This window comes from Gambusia affinis, linkage group LG22 (genome assembly GCF_019740435.1).
Source record: "Gambusia affinis linkage group LG22, SWU_Gaff_1.0, whole genome shotgun sequence".
NCBI lineage: Eukaryota > Metazoa > Chordata > Actinopteri > Cyprinodontiformes > Poeciliidae > Gambusia > Gambusia affinis.
In genome coordinates, this window is record NC_057889.1 from 3,162,115 (window position 1) to 3,187,422 (window position 25,308).

At 36.7% G+C, this 25,308-nt stretch overlaps 1 protein-coding gene across 4 annotated transcripts in view; it reads right to left on the bottom strand.

Moving 5' to 3' along the window:
• fam184ab (family with sequence similarity 184 member Ab) overlaps positions 1-25,308 on the bottom strand; it is a 73,025-nt gene that overhangs the window by 9,157 nt on the left and 38,560 nt on the right. For all 4 annotated transcript variants that reach the window (XM_044106458.1, XM_044106462.1, XM_044106460.1 and 1 more), the window contains exons 14-19: positions 20,230-20,383; positions 17,792-17,919; positions 10,764-10,948; positions 7,294-7,440; positions 747-864; positions 2-106 (exon numbers count right to left, since the gene is read on the bottom strand). In XM_044106458.1, the coding sequence (XP_043962393.1) occupies positions 2-106; positions 747-864; positions 7,294-7,440; positions 10,764-10,948; positions 17,792-17,919; positions 20,230-20,383 (837 nt within the window). The remainder of the gene's footprint in view (position 1; positions 107-746; positions 865-7,293; positions 7,441-10,763; positions 10,949-17,791; positions 17,920-20,229; positions 20,384-25,308) is intronic.

Genomic DNA, 25,308 nt, shown 5'->3' on the forward strand with positions numbered 1-25,308 from the left:
CCTTAATGAGAGGGTTGATGACTCCTACGTTTGGACTGGCGTTGAATACTTTGTTGAAGTTGGTCTCCCTGTTGACAAGTTCCAGCTGGTAAAACTTCTTATCGTCCTAGAGGAGAAATTAGTGTTAGCTGACAGGCAGTGGAGCAGCAGAGGACTCACAGGGGGGAGAGCAGACGTTTTATTTCATTTAATAAGTTGTGCATGCAGAGTTTTCCAACTAAGACGCTGAGTTGGCTCTGCAGTTTTTCCTGCATTCATAAAATCTGCAGAAATAGCTGCTGACTTTTCAAACCGGCACTTTCAGTTTAAACTTTTCACCTTTCAAAATCTGGTTAGTAGCAAACTTAAAATATTCCTCTTGCTTTTCACTTTCAGATTTTTTAATTTATTACTGGAAAAAAATCTGTTTGGTGTTTCTAAACTGCTGAAACAGTTTTTTCGCAGCTGCTTTAGGAAAATACACGCACACACACCCACACATACACACACCCACACACACACACACACACACACGCTCTCTAAGGATTTTGCCTCATGAAAATTTGTACAAAACAGTAAGAAGTCTCAGTTATCTATAAATATCTCACAAAGGAAGCGCTAAAACCAAACAGTGTCTCAATCCGAAGCCGGTTGCCTCATTCACATAAAGTAATATACACGAATATGAAATATTTGGGTGAGTTACAGCTACATTTTCCTTTTGCAAAGATAAAAGTCAAACATTTTTAATTTTCTCTGTTTCTTACCACCAGCTTCTTGACGAGAGATTCTCTCTCGGTGACCATCTCCTTCAGCTCGGCGATGACCTGCAGGTCTTCAGGTCGACTCTCTCTGTTCCTGAACTTCTCCTCTGTTCCCTCCAAACTGTGGGAGAACAGAACAAGATGGTTTGTCTTGGAAAAGCATTAGTGGATCCTCCTGCACAACCAACAAGAATGCAGCAAGTTGTTTCTGGTCAGTATGTCAACAACACAACACTTCTCTTTTCTAGTGGAGAAGTGTACAACAGTAAAACCAGTCAACCAAACATGCTGGAACTCTGTTGGGGTTGCTAGGTAACGGTGGATAGTGACTTAACAACTGGGCGGTTTTTGAAGAGGCTTGTTTTCCAGTCACCGAAAAACATTAATTTATCTCCCCAAAAATGGCAACAGGTAGGTTTTTCTTTAAGCACATGATCTGTTTCTATAACCCAAATTGAAGTCCAAAAACTTTCAGAATGTAATTTTTGCATAATAGGTTCTCTTTAAAGGAACTACTCCACAGGTCCCGTTGAATGAAACGTTGCAAAGTAAAATACCCGTTTACCACTTGGTGACATTTCATTTCATTGTTGCAACATTAGGAAAAAAAGTTGCATTTTGAGGAAGGAGAATGTCCGGTAATTTGAAGGTCTGATTGAATCACAACATGGTGTACAGCTTTCATACTGGCATTTTTATTTCTTCTTCCCTGTGTGCATTCTCAAACTTCCAACTCAAAACAAACAAATGCCCTTTGGTGTCGTAAAAGTGCCACTACATGAAAAACATAACCTTAATGCAGACTAAAAGATTTGCTTATAAACCAAAGTTCTGCCACACAAAGAATCAAATTTATGGATGTTTTGTGTCTAAAATACCAAATTGAGTATTGTAAGTATTGTAAGCTTAAATCTTCAATCAACAGTCATTGCAATTGCTTAATGTTTCATATCTTCATACAACATTAAAATCAAAAAGCAGATTTGTGATGCCGGTCTCTGGAAAGCTAGCAGTAACTCTGACATCGGCCAAACGTGTAAAAACACAGCTGGAAAGTCAAACAATGGATGATGGATTAGGATAAATTTTATAAAACCGAGTTGCTACAGATGATCTCTAAAGCCATTTCTGACGCAAAGCATGCTGGTTCCCAGTTATTAGTAGGGGTTGAATGACTTCATGCTTTTAAGGTCGACTACATCCTGATAATAGTCGAGTTGACATCGACCAGTCGCCATAGTGACGCCATAGTGACGCCATAGTTACGCAAGCGCAAAACGCTTCACAACTACTTGGAGGCTTTATCAGTGATATTCACTGCAAACATTTTCAGTTTCTCTTTGGTAAATTATTTACATTTTTATACATTTTCAGTTTTCTGACAAACTCATCTAGTTCACCTTCTTTCACTTCCTTGGAAAAATCTGTTTTGTCATGTGATTGTGACTTGTTGACTGGCCCAGAAAAAAGTCATTGCAGAGAAAAGAATCGACTAGTCAACTAATCGATTCTAGTTATTGGGAAGGCTTTCAAGATGATCAGAGGATGGACGTTTCTGCCATCCTCAGATGGGAAAACTAAGATGATTTTGCATCATTGAAGAGGAAATGCTCACATCTGCAGGACTTCTTGAGGATTTTCCCACCAGCAGATAATTGGTGCTATTTGCTGTGTGAGTACAGAGTGCAGAAAACAATGAGGAGGAAATAGCTGTTGGCTCATCTCAGTGAATTCATGCCCATGTGTTTTTTACTAGCAGCTTGAACTTCATCTGAATTTGCTAAGAGCAAAAAGAAACCGAGGCCAAATGTTCAATGTGGAGCAATTTTTCACATGAATGCAACAATGTAAGCATCCTTTCCTGAGCCTGAGGAAGGTCACGGCAGGCCAGGAAGTCGGCTTCATCCCAGGCATTTATGAGGCTTTTTTTCTATTTCAGGCTTCGGTTTGTTTGCAGACCATCAACCTGGGATTCTTCAACACATCTTGCAGGGTGAAAATCCACTGACAGGAAACAAACGAGCCAGTAAAGACGCCAAGAGAGGTGCTGAAGAACGGATTTTGAAAGTTGAACTGAAACTCACTTTGAGGTAAACATGAATTTCAGGAGGAAAAATTTGTTATCTTTTAAATTTTCTGGTTGTGTTTTTATATTTTGTAGCAGCGCAGCAGCTCGTGTTGCAAGGCCTTAACATTTGCTGTAGAGCGGCGGTTTTCAAAGTGTGAGGCGCGCCTCCCCTGGGGGGCGCCAGAGCACTTTAGGGGAGGCGCGGTGCGAGGGAAAAAGTAAACCGGAAAAGATATCTGCTTGCTGTCTACTGATGTGAGAGAAACGTCTTTTACGCTCACGATCAACTCTGTGGATTTAGGAAAAAGTTGGTACTGTGGGGTGCGCGTGTGGAGTGGGGATCAGTGGAAATGTTTCCCACCTTAGAGGATGTTTTGGCCAGTAATGTCAGTAACGTTACTGACGTCAGACCACTTTTTTCCGTAACGAGTAATCTAACGCGTTGCTATTTCAAATCGAGTAGTCAGACTACAGTTACTTATCAAAATCATTTATGCGTTACTGTCTTCTTTTGTTATTTAATCGTATTTCCTCTACTCGTCTTGTCGAGTGACCGACGTCTCTATGCAACAGAAATGTAAACAATGGAGGGAGATGCGCATTTTGTTGGTGGAAAAACTGGAACTATTTTGAGTTTCTGTCGCCAAGTCCGATTATTATAAGCGGCTTTGGGCTTCATTTTTTTAAAGTCGCTTGAAAATTTAACGAGTTGCTGGTTGCGCCTTTTTGGGCTCGTTTTTGAACGTGAAGTTACTCATTTGGGGTTGGGAATAAGCAGAGACTCATAATAAATCCCAGAATTTGTCCGTCATTAAGGTAGTCTAACTCTCTCTCCTTGTCCATCATTTCCCGGATGATCCGTCCCGCTGTGTCTTTGTTAATGTCAAGTTAATATATTACCTCTGAATGACGTCGAGCTTCGCGTTGCGCTCCAGAAAACTGCAAACATCGAGACCAATATGAACAGCGCAATAAACGTGAAAACTGCCACGAATAAACGTGTCCGTAGTTGGCAATGATTATAATGGCAAGTTAGCACCGTTATAATTATTAATATTACGGTAAGTGTCGCAGCCATCTGAGCTGTGGAGCTGCAGGAGGAGCTCTGTGCGCTGCGACATCAAACTCAGGGCCTTATCTGGAGGCTGGGGGGAGGGGGCTTTAAAATCCTTCTTTGAGTTTTCCAGACAACAGTGGACCACACAAATTACTCACGTTTTTTATTTTTTGTACTTTTTTTTTTACAATCTCCTCTTCAGTTCAACCTTATCAGTGGAGACACATTGTTGATGTTACCATTATAAAATAGCTTACAATTAGGTATTAGCAAAGAACAATGTGATTTTCACAGGAGGCAGAGCGTTGTTGTTAGCAGCTGCTGAAAGTAACTAAAAAGTTACTTTTAGTGTAACTTAGTTACTTTCCAAATCAAGTAGTCAGTAATATAACTAAGTTACTTTTTCAAGGAGTAATCAGTAGTCCGATTAAAGTTACTTTTTCAAAGTAACTATCCTCCACGGGAGAATATTTTCAGGCATTGTGCTCCTTGGAGGGGGGCTCACCCTTTCATACTTTGAAAACCCCTGCTGTAGAGAATATTTAACCAAAAACAGGTTACAGTTAGAGCTGAAACGATTAATTGATTATTGAAATACTCATCGACTAACTTAGTAATCGATTAGTCATTTCTAGAGTATACAGAATCAAAAACAGACTATTCGCTGAAAGGAAAACATATTCAGAGCAGTAATCAAACCAAAAACTGTACAAAAACGTATATAAAGAAAGAAACCTTAAGGAGAAAAATATATAGAATGTGGCATTTTTAAAAAATTGATTACTCGATTAATCACCAGAATAGATGATAGAATAATCAATTACTAAAATGATCATTAGTTGTAATTGTAAAATGAACGTTTCTCCTAAGTTTGTTCCTTTTTTAATCTGGTTTCACAATTTTTATGTACCTGAGAGAATCCAAAGGACAGACTTATATTCCTTCACTTTCGATTAAACAGTTAATCGGATTCATCACGATGAATCGATTTTAGAAATAATAGTCAACTAATTTAGTGCAACTGATCAGGCATACGCTAAAGGAATGCTGTTATTGCATTTCAGTGAATAAAATGTTTATTTTCTTATTTATTTAGTTTATTTTCATCTTTTACTGTATTTCTAAAATGGAAAATCTCCAGAATATTTGTTTTATCCAATTAATTGTGAGAATAATTGATTAATTGTCAGATGGATAGATTAATCGATAATTAAAATAATTAAAAATTAACATTAATCTACAGATTATTGTAAAGAGGAAAATGAACCAACGATGCAGATGAGCTGAAGGTCGATATTAAAGCAAACAACTTCTAAACTATTAACTAGCAAGACGCGAGAGACACGAGAAGACTCGCACTGAGGATCTGTTTTTAATGTGAAATATTAATTTTTTAAGATGTTTTCATTAAAAAACATTAAAAAAGAACTGTAACAACCCTGTGAAGAGAACTTTAAAGATGATTCAAAAATAGAGAAGAGTTTCTGAAACAAAGAACAAAACAGAGATAAACTCTCAGAGGCTTCAAAGTGTTTACAAGCTGTCGGCCTTGGCTTGCAAACTGTTGCCTCAGGCTTCCTTTAGCCTTTTTTATCATTTCAAAGCTTAAAAATATATAAAAAAATATAAATAAAACTTTACTGGATGCACACCTTTAGGAGATGTAGGAAACTTTTATTTAGTTTTGTAACTTATAGTGAATAATCTGGATCAATAGATACATAAGGGTTGTTTTTATGCACACATAGTGATTAACGGTCAATGATAAGTGAAAGCTGCAGGTTTTCTGGCCATTTATTTGACTCAAATGGAAGATGAAACATTAAAATATGCATTAAATCCAATCAGTGCAGCCGCCTCACTGGCTGTTTATCAGTAGGAACAAGGAGCAGCTGAAGTCGTTACAGTGACTGATCTGGTAGGAATGGACTAAGTTTGTTAAGATAGATCTGTGCTGTTCTTAATTAAATTAGTAAAAGTGAATTTTCCCTGAAGCAAAAAACACAAAAGAATCAACAGGAATTAAATTAAAGTCAGAAAGATGAAGAATAAAAACAGACGAGATTTAAGGTGAGCCATAAATTAAACTAACGCTGCAACTAACAATTAACTGATTAATCAATTAATCAGATAAGAACATTTATATATTCTGTATATTTTTCATTTAAGCATTGTTTGTACAAGATTGGAAATACATTAAAAGATAAAAAAATAAACAATCCAATTCTTCTTTTAAATAAGAAAACAAACATTTTATTCCTTTGGTGCAGGTTGTAGCAAAAAAAATCATCTGCAGCTGCAAAAATACTATGTTCTTAAATTAATAAAAGTTATTTTGCTCCTGTGCAAAATAAAACAAAAAAAGCATATATAAGAGTTTTATCTTAACTTTAACTGGAGCTTTTCACCATAATTGCTGGAAAATGTAACTTTTTACAGGAAATTATAACAGAGATGCGATATTTTCTAAAGACTAAACTATTTTCCTTCTGTAAAGATCAGCAGGTGGCGCTGTGCTGTCACCAGAATCCGATGGAAAAGGAGGTCAGCTATGATGGAGAGGGTGACTGCAGCCTTTAAGAACAGCAGAGCGTTTATTTCACTCATCCGTCTTCCTCTGACTTTCACTCTCACTCTTTATAAATTTCAGGTTCGGTCTGTTTGCCGCCAGCAGCTAAAAACCTTCCACTTCCTCTGCTTTTCTTTTCCAGCAGCCATTGTTTTCTCTCCTGTAGCGTTTTATCTGACAGCTCTTTGTTTTCCTACATAAAACTGGCTTCAGCTAATGGCTGATGTCACCTTCATATCCCTGGAATAAATCAGTATATAAACCACTTGGATCATCAGAAATTATATATATTTATACATCCTAACTAAAATGATATCAACCTTCATGATTTCTCTCCATGAAAAATCTATCTGGGTCACATTTTATCTAAATCTGAACATCAGTTTCCAACTCTGCTGACATTCAGACTGAAATCCAAATTATTTAATATCCTCCAGAGTCGCTGTTCTTTTTGTAAAAGTTTTACAGTAAAAATATAAAAGATAATTTATGAACAATTTCACTAAAATTAAACCTACAAAAACAACTGGAAGGAAGAAAAGCTGAACAAACGGAAGGATGGAAACAGTTTTCAGACGATGAAATGAGTAAAAATTCAGGGAAATAAAAATGTTTTTTTATGAATTGTAAAATCCTTTTGTTAAATTCCAAAGTTTCTCAGATTTCTCAGTAAATCTGATTTAAACAACAAAATGTTTTCACTAAATTTTTCTCATTAATGTCCTAGCTAAAGTTTGCTCAGCATCGTTTTGCTCCATCTTGTGGAAATAAAGTCCAGTTTTTAACCTCTTTCCAACCAAATCCACAACAGATATTCTCGATAACAACCAAAGTCGAACTCGCTTTGCGTACGTACAGAATCTGAAGAGCCGAGATCTTGTCCTTGAGGAGCTCCTGTGCTTTGTTGAAGTCCGACAGCATGTTCTGGGTGTCCCTGCTGTGGGCGGCGCTCAGCTCCGTCAGCTCCCGCTCGTGCCTCTTCGTCAGCTCCTGTTCATGAGCCCTGAGGAGGGAGGAAGAGGAAGAGGAAGAGCTGAGCGAATCGCAGCATCGACCTGCTGAACTCTGCAGGCGGGAATCAGTTATCAGTTACCCAGTTTACACACACTGAACGAGCCAAACCCGAGCTGGGCTGCAAAAAATCAACCCAGTTTATAAAGAAATGATGATAACGTGTCATTTTTTTACTTGGAAAAACATAAATATCAAGTACAGATGTATAATTAATATAATATAATATAATATAATATCTTATTATATATAATATGATATGTAATATATTATATTATATATAATATAATATATATAATATAAAAGCTCAGAGCAGTAATCTCTGAGCTTTTAACAAAAGTGATGAGTTTGAAAAAATGTATGCAAGTTTTATTTTAATGTTTTAACATAAAATAGTTTTAAAAGTATAAAAATGTTCCTTCAAAAACAAAATCAGATTCAAAATTTAAACAATTGCCCACTTTCTGATTGAAAACCTTAATGATTGCCAGCATTTTAAAGGAGTGGGGTGGCAAGTCTGGCAAGATGGATGGATGAACAGATGGATGGATGGATGGATGGATGAATGGATGGATTGACAGACAGTTGGATGGATGAACAGATGGATGAACAGTTGGATGGATGGATGGATGGACAGATGGATGAACAGATGGATGGATGGATGAACAGATGGATGGATTGATGGACGGATGGATGGACAGACAGTTGGATGGATGGACAGACAGTTGGATGGATGGATGGATGGACAGACAGTTGGATGGATGGACAGACAGTTGGATGGATGGATGGATGGATGGATGGATGGATGGATGGATGGATGGACAGACAGTTGGATGGATGGATGAACAGATGGATGGATGGATGGATGGACGGATGGATGGACGGATGGACAGACAGTTGGATGGATGGATGGATGGATGGACGGATGGATGAACAGATGGATGAACAGTTGGATGGATGGATGGACAGATGGATGAACAGATGGATGGATGGATGGACAGACAGTTGGATGGATGGATGGATGAACAGATGGATGAACAGATGGATGGATGGATGGACAGACAGATGGATGGATGGATGGACAGATGGATGGATGGATGGACAGACAGTTGGATGGATGGATGGATGAACAGATGGATGGATGGATGGACAGACAGATGGATGGATGGATGGACAGATGGATGGATGGATGGACAGACAGTTGGATGGATGGATGGATGGACAGATGGATGGATGGATGAACAGATGGATGAACAGATGGATGGATGGATGAACAGATGGATGGATGGATGGACAGATGGATGGATGGATGGACAGATGGATGGACAGATGGATGAACAGATGGATGAATGGATGGATGAACAGATGGATGGATGGATGAACAGATGGATGGATGGATGGATGGATGGACGGACAGTTGGATGGATGAACAGATGGATGAACAGTTGGATGGATGGATGGATGACAGCTTGTCCATCCTTCATTTTTCTTCCTTGATCTGAACCAATCAGAATTTGTTGTGGCATTGGGCCTTCACCGCGTCATGGCCACCATCATGGCCACCATCATGGCCGCCTGAATCAGGCGGCTCTGCGTTTTCCAGCAGAGCAGAACTGAAACAAATCTCCTCTTTCATCCCATCCAGCTCTGCGGTGACGCACACAGAAAAAAATAAATAAAGAACCAGAAACAGATTTCATTTTAATCTGCAAATGGCCGACGTTTTGCCTGAAGACTCAATCAGTACGTGGCGACTGCGTGTGTCTCCTGGGAGAAAACATAATTGATTGCTCTGCGGAGGAAGCGGGAGTGAGATTGGAAAAAGGAGACGCACGACGCATGGAAATAACTTAAACAACAAACCGCATGAAAACAAACAATGGCTGTAATTGAGAAGGAGAGGAAAAAAAATCAAGCAAATGAAAGCAGTGAATGTGACATTAAATAATTTATTACGTCAAATAAACGATGGTGGAAGCTGATCGTCTTTGATGGAGGGACGTTTGATGAAAAAAGGAGAAGAAGGGATAATGAAGGAGTCTGCCGCTCGCTCTGACTAGGCCGACTCTCCCTGAGGGGCGCACATCTTCCTCTTTTTCTATTTATCAGTCTATTTTTAACCACAATTCAGGTCTTATGTAACAGAAAAGGCCTGTCAGCAAACTAACGGCAAATAACGGCGCAACAGGAGGGCGGCAGAAAAAACAAAACATAAAACCTTTAAACACATAAAGATGACTGATTTCAACGCATCAGCTGCAGAAAACTGCTATAAAAATTAACATGGAGCCGCAGGGAACAACATGGCTGCACATCGGGGTTTTTCATTTCACCCAAAATAACTAAGATTCCCAATTCGATGATTTAATGAGAAGGACAGTGAGGCGTCATCAAATATAATGAGGGGAGTTTAAATTTAGCACCAAAAGGTTGGAGACAGATCCACTGCTTAATGGATTTAAAGGAAACTTGTAATCCTTCCTTTAACAGGTCAGGATAGGCCTGTGGCCTAAACAAAACATGTTCATTATATTTTTTGCACAAAATTATTCTTAGATTGTCAGATTTTGGTCCGCTCATCCTCCTGTCACTTTAAATCCAAACAACCTGCTGCTGGTCACGCCCCCCAACTCAGCACTTACACCCAAAATAGCTGCAAATGAATTCACAATTATTAAAACCATAGTATGTCTTTGAAAAGCAGAAGTGGTGCCTCCTGCACATCCAACAAGCATGAAGCATTTGGTTTCTGGAAGTTAAATCAACAAAACACTTTTTACAGCGCAGACAGCTGTAAAACCAGCTGGCCAAACGCGCTGGAACTCAGCTGGGGTTGCTAGGTAACGCATCTGGAACTCAGATGGGGTTGCTAGGTAACGCATCTGGGACTGGATGGGGTTGCTAGGTAACACGGAAGGTCACTTAACAACTAGGAGGTTTTTGAAATGGCTAATTATCCAGACACCAAGAAACATTAACTTACTGATAAAAAAACATCTGGATGGTTTTCTTTAACGCTTGGCCTGTTTTTAGAAGCAGCTTAAGAGGATGTAAAAAAAATTAACAAAATGTAAATTTTGCACGATACGTATCTTTAAACTCTTTTCTCTCAACATGATTTACTGAAACACTGAAGTTGCAGTTTTACTGCAGTCTATATTAATTCATGTTTTACACAGAGCCTCACTCTTTTAATTGATATAAATGTATGTATTCTGATTTAAAAACCTAAAATGAAGGCATCTCAAACTGTAACTGGATCTGGCAGCGAACGCCAGAGGAAAACAGTCGTTTGGGTTTTGGGTTTCGTCTTACCGGATCTGCTGGTTGGCTTCGCTGCGGATCTTCAGCACCTCTTTGCCCTTCAGCTCCAGCTCCTTGGTCAGGGTGCTGATGTTCTCGTTGAGCGTGTGGATCTGGTGGTCCAGCTGAGCGATGTGGCTCTTCCTCCGGGAAACTTCCTCTTGCAGCTCAGAGATCCGGCTCAGCAGGTCCCGCTCCTGGAACCAGGGAACAAATTCAGTCCAATCATCGGCGCTATGGTTTTTCTAAAGGTTTGAGATGCATCCCTGCTCAAGTATTTTTCAAACATTTCCAAGGTAAGTTTTCAAACTAAAACAATACAAATGGACTAAAAAAGACACTATTTTAACATATCATTTATTACTGTTATTAATTATGTTTTGTGATAGACAGCAGTGACAAAATAAACTACAATAAACTACAATTTTAAATCAAGCTTTTATGTTTATCTTTTCTTTAATCCTAAAAGTAGAAATAAGATGCTGATTCTTTAAAAAATAAGAAATTTCAAAAAGTCATGAGACATTTTCTGAGAGCAAAATGGCTCTTTGGGTCGTAGAAACTGCCGACCCTTGAGACAGATGGTTTTCCCTCAGGGAGGATGGACACAAACACACTCAATGCAACACTTTCCTGACCCGAACCCACAGCCTGAGGAGAGCTGCATTACTGGATTAACTGGTTTACAGACAGATGGAGGAGAAGGAACCCAGTGAGGAGGAAGGAGAGACGCCAGCGCCGGCCTTACATCCTCTCTGGAGCGGGATCAGTGGTTTCAGGAACAACATGTTGGCTGCCCAATAATAAAAACCAAAGCGAAGGAATGCCAGTCCACTGTTTGGCTTCATAAATGGACATAAAAATGTGGAAAGAGGGATGAACATAGGAGGAACATCTATTTAAGTCTGCAGCGAACGATTCGATCTGTAATTATTTTATCAACTATTCTGATGATTAATCAATAATAACAAAAGATACAGATTTTTCACTTTTCCACTTAAGCCTTTTTTAAGTTGTATTATTTTTTTAAGTGGTATTATTTTTTAAAATAAAATGCCACGTGAGTTTTGGTTAGAACATGTTAAACAGATACAGTTTTCTTTCTTTAGGTTTTTATCTTAAATGCAAAACATACATGTTTTATATTTGGCTTAATTATTGCTCTGAGTGTGTTTTTCCAGAAAATTGCATTTTGTTGAGTCTGTACACTCGAGTTAGTGATTAATCAGTTATTAAAATTAGTTGACGATTATCTCCACAATCAATTAATCACAATTAACCCCATTAATCAAAAGCTGAGGAGTGCCTCTCCATCCTTGTCCCTTGCAAATCAAAATACAAATTGCACAAATGATGGAGGAATATTCATTTTCGTGCTGCAACTAACAATTATTTGATTAATCAATTCTATTGACTATTCTGACAATTATTGAGTAATCGGATAAACAAAATTAATTGCTGCTTTCAATGTGTTGTTTTTTTAGCAAATGGCCTTTTGTTGAGTCTGCATACTCCAGTAAACGATTATTTCCATAATCGATCAACTATGATTAATCGTTTAATCAATAAACTGGAAACTGGGAATGCCAGTCTATCCTTCAAATCAGCAAATTTACACAGAACTTCTGGAACCAGGGAGGAATAACAGGAATTATTGATAAAAACAGGCAGAAATGGAGAAATATTTGAAGTGTGTTCCTTATTCTATCAACTATTCTGACGATTAATCGATTAGTTGACGATTATTTCAATAACTGATTCATTGTGACTCATTGCAATTTAATCGTTTCAGCCCTAATTTATTTGAAGAGCAGTTTAAAACACTGATCCAATGATCAACCTTGGAAACAAAAACATCAAATTATCAGAGAAAACCTGAAGCATCTTCCAATCACTACCAAACAGAACCATTAAATTAAATGTTGCTCCTTTTCAGGTAAATCTGATGTTGATTGTGTCTTTGAAAAATCTCAACTTCAAGCTTGTTGGTTAAAATATGCTGCTTATATCCAGATAAATGAGATTATAACAATAAGATTTTGGGTAAAGTGCTTTGAATCCGTCTGAACATAAAAGACAACAGCGCTCCAAACTGCCAGATCACTGCATATAAACATGACCAGTGGGTGAAATTACTCATGGCCACCTGCTGAGCTGCTCTTTTTTCTTCTCAGCTCCTCAGGGACTCGAGACGTTTCTGTCGTGGTGTGAAACGGAGAATATGAGCAGCAATTTTCCCCAGCTGGGAGAGGAGGCAGCGAGCGAACGAACGGTGCGTGGGTTCAATGAGGCGCCCACACGGAGGCGACACAATGAGTCCATTATCAGGACGTCACTAACGAGTGACGCATCCGAAACTTCAACATGTTTTACACTTTGGCTATAAAGGGAACCAGAACATTTTATTTAACGTCTGATATGCAGATGATAGTCAGCTCCACATCACAACGCCAGCAGGTGACCATGAACCCGTCCAGCCAACAGAAACGAGAAACTAAACTATGTGGAAGTGAACAGAATCAAAATCAAAATAATTTTTTTACCTAAAGAGGAACGATTTAGAAATTATGCAGGAAGAAAAGAAGAATGTTATGTGAAAATATTGAATTAACACCAGGAAGTTAAATGTAGCTTGAGAAGCTGATCTTGAAAACTTTTGACCCAAGTTATACAATTTAAAAAGCAATTCTATCAAACACTGACGAAATGTGAATTTAAAGAAATACAGCAAATAAAATGTATTTGTTATTCTAATTAACTTAAAACAGCTATTTTATCTGATTTAACTGTTCAAATTAAACAGTTAAATTTGAACATATTTGATTCAATATATAAAGTGCAGCTGTAGTAATCAGTGAGTGCTTTCATAATTTACAGATTTACTTCACAATTAAACCTCCATTTTCAGAACAGAACCAACAATCTAAATTCTCATTTTATACTGTTGTTGCAAATGGAAAAAAACTGATGAAAGTTAAATAGATATGGTTCTATCTTTTTTTGTAAAACTTTATAAATAAATAAATGTAGCCGACATTTAAACCTACCAAGCAGACCAGCCAAGTTCACCATTAGAGACGAATTTGTTCTTCTAATGAGGCTTGAAAAGCAGAAAACGTTTCATCTGACGCAGTAGAGAAGCACTTGCCTTCATTACAACTAGATTCAATAACTTTACTGTCCACTGATGACTGGCACTCACTTTAAAACATTTTAACTAATTCAACTTGAATTTAAGACAATTTATATGATTTGTGTTCAGTCTCTAAAGGTCATATTATTAGTTTCAAACATGTTTCTCTGTCCAGATCCTTTTTAAAAACCAAAACTGTTTCTTCACTTTTCTGGTGCTTTGTTTTTTACATCCATTTTTGTTCTGTAACCCTGAAATTATCGACTGAAGAATAATCCCAAACAGAGAAATCAATCTACAGCAAAATAGCTCAGAAAGTGAAGAATCAAAGTGCTCTGATGGCCTAATCAAAGTCCAGATCTCAACGTGATTTAAACGCTGTGGTGCAAATTAAAATAAACTTTTAGCAGTTATTGCTGCTAAAAATGATTAAATGTTTTTCATTTTGTCTTCATGTTTGTTCAGTAAATGGTGATATTGTAGAATCTGTTACACTGACATCATGTCCTGAAGTTGAATACTTTCCTAAAACTAATAAATCCACAAGTTTAATATAATGATAGTAAAAGACGGCAGCAGCTCTGAGCGTAACCTTATTGTCTATTTTAGAGCAGTGGAGTAGAAATAAACAGTGAACAATCAGATCATTTAACAAAGTTTCTGCTTCCTGACCTGAAACGTGTTTCTAAAAACTCGGCGGGTCGCAGTCAGAGAGATGAAGTGGAAGCAGAAAGGAAGGAGCGGTTTTAATCCGGAGCGACCAAACAGCGACTTCTGGCTTCAGAGAGATAACAGAGCTGCTCGCTGGGTGACGGCCTGAAACACCGCAGACACTTTTCTACTCCAAATCTCCTCCAGAGGCAGGAAATATTCCCTCTATGTAACATTTTCAGGGCCAAGAAACAAGACCTGTCGCAGTGTGTTTCTGCATTAAAGCGACGAGTGACAAGGTAACTGTTTTCTCATTACAGCTGCGAACCTCAGGGTGTTTTATTGGGATTTTATGTCAGAGAAATGCAAAGTTTCTCTGACATAGAAACTTTGTCAGAGAGGTGGAAGGGAAATGATTGATGGGTTGCAACTTTTTAAAACATCTTGCAGAAACAAATTACTGCCAATTTTGACCAGATTTCTTTACAAACTTCCTCAAACTCAGATTAGACGCAGAACGCCTCTGAGATTATCACAAGGTTTAACTGGATTTATATTTAGATTTTCTAACATTAATTTAGAGATCTGCTGTGAGTTTGGTATCACTTTCAATTCAATTGAAAAATAATGTATTTTAGAAATTACATATTTCTATGTCATATTTAAGTTGTTTACATCACTCTTAGTTTTATGTATATTTTATAAATTGTTACGGTTGTATTTGTATTACTAATATTTAACACCTTGCAGTGAATAGCTTGTCAACTAATAACCAATTTCCCCTTGGCGATAAAAAAACCCAAGTAATTTCCTCCTAGCGATCAACTAATAAGCATTTTATAATTAATCTAATTTCATGTTTTATTAGATTTATATTTGATTACTGCAAATAAAAGCAAATAAGAAAAATTTGGTGGAAAGACGTCTATTTGTCCTTCACGGGTCCAACCATTTTTATTTATTTATTATATCCAAAATTTTAAAAGTTTACTCTGATTTAACTTCAAACAGCGAGGAAGAAATGTGTCGTTTAATTAAATTGTATGACTAAAATGTCAATAATGTTTTTCAAATTTAGGCTTTTGATCAAACATTAAATTAAACTTTGTTACAAAACTGTGCAGTTTGAATATCAAGGACTTTTAAGGAGTTTATACAGAAATGAAGCACTTTCCAAACCTTAAATTTCAAGAATTTTCAAGGAATTAAACAAAAAAACTTCAACTCTACAATCTGCTTTGCTTTAGTTTAACTGCAGCATCTGAATGGAGTCATTGCTCTGATTTACTGCATGACTGGCAGTTCAGTTCAGACTCTAACGCTCGGATATTAACCTTTATTGACTTCTTGTCACCTCAGCAGCAAAAGATGGAGGAATTAAAAACAACCAGCTGCACGTCTTTGGTAGAACATCTGAATCATAAGGTGACGAAGGAGGAACCCGTGGAGTATGAGGGTAATTAGGATGATTTACAAGCAACAGCAGGACAGTTCCCTGCAGGGCAGGGATAGTGTGTGTGTGTGTGTGTGTGTGTGTGCGTGTGTGTGTGTGTGTGTGTGTGTGTGTGTGTGTGAGAGAGAGAGAGTCTGCATCCTAAAGCACGCTCACTTCATCATTTAATCATTTCACCATCCTCCCTCTAATTTCTGCGACTTCAAATGAAAGAAAAATGCAGCTGAGCAGTGAAAGTTTCCTGCACAGATAAAAATAATATGGGTCATTAGTGATGAAGGAAACTTTTATTATTGGGGATTCACTCCTAAAACTGAAGTTAAAGTGCCAACATTTCAGCTGTAATTCTCTAATTTAACTGGTTTTAGTTTTCCTTGATTAAAACTATAATAAACTTTCTGTTGCTTAGGAACTCGGCTAAAAACCTTTTAGCTTCAGGAGGTTCTCCAAATGTTTTTATCTCTTAACAGAGAGATAAATAAAAAAGGTTTAGAGTCAAGGCTTGATGTTTTCCAGTTTATATCATTTCTGAATGATTCAAAAGGTTAGGTTTACTAACCACAAGTTTAAGTAAAAAGAATCTTAGATCTGCAAAAAATAGAGGAAGCTAACGCTAAATCACTATCAGATAAAGAAAAATTAACGGAAGCAAACATTAAATACATAAATAATTTGAAGAGGCCAATGCTAGGTAACTAAACACATGAAAAAATTAGCAGAAGCTAACGCTAAGCCATAAACACATAAAAATGTGACTTATAGCCGGTACTTTCTACTCAATATTAAAGAATTACTGACTTAAAACCACCTTTCATATCTTGTTTCTAAGTTAGTTTAATCTTATTTCAAGTGTGTAACAATATTTGCACTGAAACTAGACCAGGATTACTTGGTAAGATTTAATGTTTTTTTCAGTGTAGGAGCAATGAATCTAAAGCAACCTGAAGGTTGACCTGTCATTTTTACAGTTCGATGAAGAATCTGAAGGAGCAAACCGTTAAAATTTTAAATCTAGGGTGAGAAAACTCTCCAGATGTGATTGAGAAGCGATGGTTTGTTATCAAAAAGCAAGTAGAGAAACAGAAGCAGATAAACTGCGGCTGCGTTTCTGTTACAAATGTGAGCAAAACTTTGCTAATATTCTGCTAATGTCGAGAAACACAATTTTGCAATTGTAGTGTTTCCATAAAATAAGAATAAGTTTGTTTAAGTGATAAATCATTAAAAAACATGCTGTGCCATCATCCTCCCACCACTTCCTGTTGTCGTCTTCTTTGTGGTTTCCACCAGTAGTAACATCTAGTTGTTAATCATGTGATTCATGTTATGTGAAAAACGTGTCTTCAGTAATAAATTAAAAAACTTCCATTAAGCTCATTTGTTTCCTGAATGTCAAATGATCAACAGAATCGCAGCTTTGATGACCGTCAGTCAGGATTTGATGACCGCTGAAAATATCGACTCCTCATGCATTTGCAGCTTTGCTGAAACTTTGAGTCGTTAAAATAATCTACACTTCATTTGTCTTCAGAAAGCTTCATCAGACCCGACTTTAATCACGCGATCTCGCCGCCGTCCAGCAGAGAGACGGTGAAGTCTGAAGTGTTTGGGAGGATTCAGACGAGACGGCAGAGTCGTTCATCATGCAGCGCGGCTGGCAGCTTCAGCAGAAACTATTAACGTCACACTGATTATTACAACTAAATGCTAAAACACAGTTCAGTCCGCAGCTGTCAAGCGGGGAATTATGATCGTCTGATAATGAAAGCGTGGCTGAGAACAGATGAGAGATGAAGGTTGTACCTGGGTCTGGTTGTCCTCCAGGACTTTCTCCAGCTCGGCCTTGGCAGCTGCAGACTCCTGGTGGTGGGAATGCCGCAGGTGTTCGATGGCCGAGGCGTGGATGTGGTTCAGCTCCGATCGCAGAGAGGCTGCAGGACCACAACAACAAGGAAGGATTTATCTTTCAAGAGGAAAAAAGAGGCTGAGGCTGAACCTGAAGGAGTTTGTTAGAAAGCTCTAGAAAGACAAACACCCAACTTGGCACAGGAACTTGCTTTGTTGAAAAAATTGTCCAGATGGCCACAATTTTTTAAGATGGTCATCAAGGAAAATTAATTTTTTCACTAAACTTGTCAATATTTTTCCCAGATGAATACTTTTGCAGTCAAGTCATATATGACTGGACCCACAGAAAACATATTTACTGATATATTTGTTTTATTTTTCATGATGGTTCGTATGGTTGTCATAAAAAATACAATTTTGGACTAAAATCCTCAATTAATGTGTTTGGTGTCAAACAATAGCCAACATGTTTTGAATCATAGAAATCATTTATATTTTCTTGATCTTGCGTTTACTTTTCCATTGGACATTTTTCAAAATGGCCACCATGGTTGTAATGGAGGAAATATGTTAGCACTAAAATTAGCAGTTGCCAGTGGTAATGGAAACATTAGGTTCACTCACCACTAGTTTGTTAAATCTTAGCTCTGCTAATGCTAGGCACATACAAAACTAAGCTGCTAAACACATAAATTTTTTTTGCAGAAGCTAACACTAAAATGCTAAACATATAACAAAATTAGCAGGAGCTAACACTGAACCACAAACATACAAAAAATTGAAGAAACCAACCCTAATCCACAAAACAGAAGATAATAAAAAACTGTTAAACATACAAATGTTAAAGGAAGCTATAGCTGAACTTCTAAACACGTAAAAACAATTAGCAAAAGCTAACACTAAACCACTAGACATAAAAAATTAGCAGAAGCTAACACCAACCATTGAAATAACTGACTCAGTCTGTCACGTCTTCCGACTGGTATGAGACTCACACACCAGTAGCAGTTTATTACAATAATTAGTTTAAAGGTTCAAAAAATGTCGGCCATGTTGAAAAATGGCCGCTGTCCTCTAGAAACACTTTTTACAGGAGCCAAACTCTGAAAAAAAGAGGAGAGCATCTGCTTCCTTTAGCAGATTTAATCCTCACTTCAAACATCTTTTATTGCAAACAGAGCAAAAAAAGAAGAAACGTTTTCAGCTTTTCTATCAACAGATTGTATTCCTCTGTAGTGAATAATGTCTGAAAACACATAAGAGTATGAAAACTGAAGGAGGAAGTGATAATGAGAAAAGGAGGATAATAAAAGGATGTCAAGAAGTAGGAAGAGAGAGACGGATGGAAGGAGCTCTGCAGTGTCAGGACCGAGACATGAAGGTTAATGGAGGCCCATTTATCTCACTCTGCTGCGCGGCGCTAGCATTATAAACTGAGTGGTCCTCATATATTAATACGCCTCAGATATATTTAGCCCAGATTTAATTCCTCCAGCATTTATTTTATCCAATTTCTCATATGTTTGAATATATTTAGACACTGACCCAAATTGTGTTGTTTTACTAAACAAATTTGAGTTATTTAAAAACCTTTAACTCATCATTAAAGGAAATTTTTACAAAATTATAAAAACTTCTTAACATAACTTATTTAATGAATTTAAGACATTTTAAGGCCTTAATGAAGACTTTTTAAGGATGCATGAACACCATTGTTAATAAATTTTGCTGAACAATAAATCGTCCCATAAGTTGCTGCTATAAATGATAATATTGTTGTCTTGAGATCATTTTCAATAATGGTACTGGCATAATAAATCAAGAAAACCTTCTCAGAGATCAACAAATGTTAAATCTTGTAACTGGAAGACATTTTAAATATCCAAAATAAATAAACAAAACTATAGAAACAATAAATAAAATGAATTATGAAATCTCTGTAAACAAAATTATTCTAAAAAAAAAAAAAAAAAGAAGCTAGTTGAGACCAAATTACCAAACTGAAGATCTTTATCATCCAGGGTTTGGTAGAAAAAAAGAGAAAAATGATAAATTATGCAAATGTAAATTGTTAAACTTATTTTAATTTTTCATTCAATGAACTGATTTATTGCAACAAGCCAACATTCACTGCAAACTGAGATGACTGACAGCTGCCTCATCTGGGTAAGACACTGACTGCTTCTTACTACTCCACACAATCCCATTTAAGTTAATCTTCAATGTGAACCTTTCCAAACTATGTCTGCCTGTATTTGAATAATCTGGGTGTAATATCTGTCCAATCTGAAAAGTAAAGTAAAACCTCTACCGGTTTTATTAGCTTCCATGCTAAAAGCTGTTGATGAGAGGAAACGTGAAACTGACAGAGTTCAGATGCAGGGAACCCTCACCCAGCATGGCTTTGCCCTCGTCCTCCAACTCGAAGCGGAGAGTCTGCAGCTCCTGCTCTGACTGCTGTTTGAGCGTCTCGATGCTCTGCCGGTGGGCCTCCCTGAGCGACTGCAGCTCTGCGTGGTGATGATGGCGCAGACGCTCCTCCAGGTCCTGATGGAGGCACAGAGGAAGGAAAATGTGAGCAAAACGAGAAAAGACGATGCACTGAAAGGCCAAACGGTTTGGTTTGAAAGTTCATGTTACAGAAAGAGAACGACAATAACAACAATACAACATGTCCTGAAAAGGTCAGTAAACAATGGATGATTAGAAAATACAAAACACTGGTTAATAAACACTGGTTACAGCAAACTGAAACTTTTAATTTTCAAGCAGATTGATGTTGCTGTATGACAAATACGGTGGCGTATTAGGGTGACAGCAGATACTTAAAAAATGGGCTGTAAAAAAAAAAAATCTGAAAATTTGAGGTTAATCTCGTCTAGAAAAAAATGGAAATTTCTGAGTTTCAAAAGTCAAAAATGTTCAACTTTTGGAAATCTGAGCTTTTTGGTGTAAATTTGGTCAGTTTTTCCCCATCTATCTAAAAAAGGACTCAAAATGTAAATCAGAGTTTGTATAAAGAAAAATATTTTTTTCTTTATGTCGGCCAGCTACAATTCAAGAAACACACATTTAATTAAGAATAACGAACAAAAACATCTAGACTTGGTCATAATAAACATAATAATGTCATAAAGTTGACCTGAACTCAAATTCAATGAGTGCATTGGGAAAAAATAATTAGATTTTATTACTAGTAACTAATGCAGTCCAAACAGTAGTTTTCCAAACAGAAAACTAGAAGTTCTTGGTTCTGTAAGGATTTTTTTCTCTTGCTTTTAAAAACCTGTTTGAAATAATTAATAAAATCAACAAATCTACAAAAACCAGAAATGTGATTAATCACACCCAGCTTTTTCTTGAATTGGAGTCGTGGGCCGGATAAAATCACTCCAGGGACCACAAATGGCCCCCGGGCCTCCCTTTGGACACCCTGCTTTAGCCTTTTTAAAGCGGTAGCGTCGCATTTTTCAGGTTCCTGCTAATCCTCATTGTCCTGAAGCGACCAGTGAGAAAGTGAGTTTTAAAACCCACTAATCTGCCTCGGTCTTCGCCACAGATCAGTGGTGCTTTTGTAAAGATGGCGGCTCCATCCCTTTAATTAAAGGCAGCGCATTAATCTTTACTAAACGCAGCGAATCCCATAATTACCTTCTGACTGAAATGCTGCTGCTGCGTTCACTTCCTCCGACTCTCTTCTTTTAATGGACCGTCGATATTTTTCATCAACAACACGGAGGAACATGAGCTGACCTTAATCTTGACCCCTGGAGCTGCAGGAAGTGATGCGTGAGGGCGGCAGAGCTGAATTTTAACATCCGAGCTTCCCTGAAGGCAACACGGGGACTCGGCAGTGAAACGATTTCTAATCCAGGATCAGAGAAACGGATCCAGATGACGGATCAGACACGATTTTCCAAAAACATGGAGAAATTTTACCAATAATAATAAAAAAGAATGAAACGCAAACATGTTTTCATGTTGAGTAAATTAAGATTTTATCAGTTATTAATTATTATATAACATTTCTGCAGCATTTCTGTAAATAGTGTTATAGTTTCAGACGCAACTTTAAGGAAGGAAGGGAATACTTATAGAAAAACTGAAAGAAGAAAGCAAGGAAAGAAGGAAGGGATGAGGGAAGGAAAGAAGGAAAGAAAAAAAGGAAGACTTGACAAACTAAAGGAAGGAAGGAAGGATGAGTAGAGAAAAGAAAGAAGGAAAAGAGGGATGAAAAACTGAAAGAAAAAAGTAAAAAGGGAAATTAAAAAGAAAGAAGAATAAAAGAAGGATACAAAAATAACAAAGAAAGGAATGAGATAAGGAAAGAAGAATGAAAGGACAGATGGAAAAAGGAAATAAACAAAGGATGGACAAACTAAAGGAAAGAAAGAAGGAGCAAAGGAAGAAAGGGAGAAGACAAGGAAGGAAGGACATAATGAAAGGATGGACAAACTGAAAGAAGAAATTAAGGAGAGAGAGAGAAGGAAGGAAGGAAAGAAAGAAAGGAAAAAAGGGCAAACAAGAGGAAGGATAGAAGAAAGGATATCCAGAAAGAGACTCAGTAGCTGCTTGTCATTTTGTTGATGGAGAGAATCAGAGAGGAAGAACTCAGAGTTTAGCATCATCACCTTGAAGAATCGTTTTATAAGATGAAGAATCTTTTTATAAGGTGAAGAATCGTTTCATAAGGTGAAGAATCGTTTCATAAGGTGAAGAATCGTTTCATAAGGTGAAGAATCGTTTCATAAGGTGAAGAATCGTTTCATAAGGTGAAGAATCGTTTCATATGGTGAAGAATCGTTTCATAAGGTGAAGAATCGTTTTATAAGGGGAAGAATCGTTTCGTATGGTGAAGAATCGTTTTATAAGGTGAAGAATCGTTTCATATGGTGAAGAATCGGTTCATAAGGTGAAGAATCGTTTTATAAGGTGAATAATTGTTTTATAAGGTGAAGAATCGTTTCATATGGTGAAGAATCGTTTCATATGGTGAAGAATCGTTTCATATGGTGAAGAATCGTTTTATAAGGTGAATAATTGTTTTATAAGGTGAAGAATCGTTTCATATGGTGAAGAATCTTTTTATAAGGTGAAGAATCGTTTCATATGGTGAAGAATCGTTTTATAAGGTGAAGAATCGTTTTATAAGGTGAAGAATCGTTTCATATGGTGAAGAATCGTTTTATAAGGTGAAGAATCGTTTCATAAGGTGAAGAATCGTTTCATATGGTGAAGAATCGTTTTATATGGTGAAGAATCGTTTTATAAGGTGAAGAATCGTTTTATAAGGTGAAGAATCGTTTTATAAGGTGAAGAATCGTTTCATATGGTGAAGAATCGTTTTATAAGGTGAAGAATCGTTTTATAAGGTGAAGAATCGTTTCATATGGTGAAGAATCGTTTTATAAGGTGAAGAATCGTTTTATAAGGTGAAGAATCGTTTTATAAGGTGAAGAATCGTTTCATATGGTGAAGAATCGTTTTATAAGGTGAAGAATCGTTTCATATGGTGAAGAATCGTTTTATAAGGTGAAGAATCGTTTCATAAGGTGAAGAATCGTTTCATATGGTGAAGAATCGTTTTATAAGGTGAAGAATCGTTTCATATGGTGAAGAATCGTTTCATAAGGTGAAGAATCGTTTTATATGGGGAAGAATCGTTTTATAAGGTGAAGAATCTTTTTATAAGACGAAAAATCGTTTCATATGGTGAAGAATCGTTTCATAAGGTGAAGAATCGTTTTATAAGGTGAAGAATCGTTTCATATGGTGAAGAATCGTTTTATAAGGTGAAGAATCGTTTCATATGGTGAAGAATCGGTTCATAAGGTGAAGAATCGTTTTATAAGGTGAATAATTGTTTTATAAGGTGAAGAATCGTTTCATATGGTGAAGAATCGTTTCATATGGTGAAGAATCGTTTCATAAGGTGAAGAATCGTTTTATAAGGTGAAGAATCGTTTCATATGGTGAAGAATCTTTTTATAAGGTGAAGAATCGTTTCATATGGTGAAGAATCTTTTTATAAGGTGAAGAATCGTTTCATATGGTGAAGAATCGTTTTATAAGGTGAAGAATCGTTTTATAAGGTGAAGAATCGTTTCATATGGTGAAGAATCGTTTCATATGGTGAAGAATCGTTTTATAAGGTGAAGAATCGTTTTATAAGGTGAAGAATCGTTTCATATGGTGAAGAATCGTTTTATATGGTGAAGAATCGTTTTATAAGGTGAAGAATCGTTTTATAAGGTGAAGAATCGTTTTATAAGGTGAAGAATCGTTTTATAAGGTGAAGAATCGTTTCATATGGTGAAGAATCGTTTTATAAGGTGAAGAATCGTTTTATAAGGTGAAGAATCGTTTCATATGGTGAAGAATCGTTTTATAAGGTGAAGAATCGTTTCATATGGTGAAGAATCGTTTTATAAGGTGAAGAATCGTTTCATATGGTGAAGAATCGTTTTATAAGGTGAAGAATCGTTTCATATGGTGAAGAATCGTTTCATAAGGTGAAGAATCGTTTTATATGGGGAAGAATCGTTTTATAAGGTGAAGAATCTTTTTATAAGACGAAAAATCGTTTCATATGGTGAAGAATCGTTTCATAAGGTGAAGAATCGTTTTATAAGGTGAAGAATCGTTTCATATGGTGAAGAATCGTTTTATAAGGTGAAGAATCGTTTCATATGGTGAAGAATCGGTTCATAAGGTGAAGAATCGTTTTATAAGGTGAATAATTGTTTTATAAGGTGAAGAATCGTTTCATATGGTGAAGAATCGTTTCATATGGTGAAGAATCGTTTCATATGGTGAAGAATCGTTTCATAAGGTGAAGAATCGTTTTATAAGGTGAAGAATCGTTTCATATGGTGAAGAATCTTTTTATAAGGTGAAGAATCGTTTCATATGGTGAAGAATCTTTTTATAAGGTGAAGAATCGTTTCATATGGTGAAGAATCGTTTTATAAGGTGAAGAATCGTTTTATAAGGTGAAGAATCGTTTCATATGGTGAAGAATCGTTTTATAAGGTGAAGAATCGTTTTATAAGGTGAAGAATCGTTTCATATGGTGAAGAATCGTTTTATATGGTGAAGAATCGTTTTATAAGGTGAAGAATCGTTTCATATGGTGAAGAATCGTTTTATAAGGTGAAGAATCGTTTCATATGGTGAAGAATCGTTTTATAAGGTGAAGAATCGTTTTATAAGGTGAAGAATCGTTTCATATGGTGAAGAATCGTTTTATAAGGTGAAGAATCGTTTTATAAGGTGAAGAATCGTTTTATAAGGTGAAGAATCGTTTCATATGGTGAAGAATCGTTTTATAAGGTGAAGAATCGTTTTATAAGGTGAAGAATCGTTTTATAAGGTGAAGAATCGTTTCATATGGTGAAGAATCGTTTTATAAGGTGAAGAATCGTTTCATATGGTGAAGAATCGTTTTATAAGGTGAAGAATCGTTTTATAAG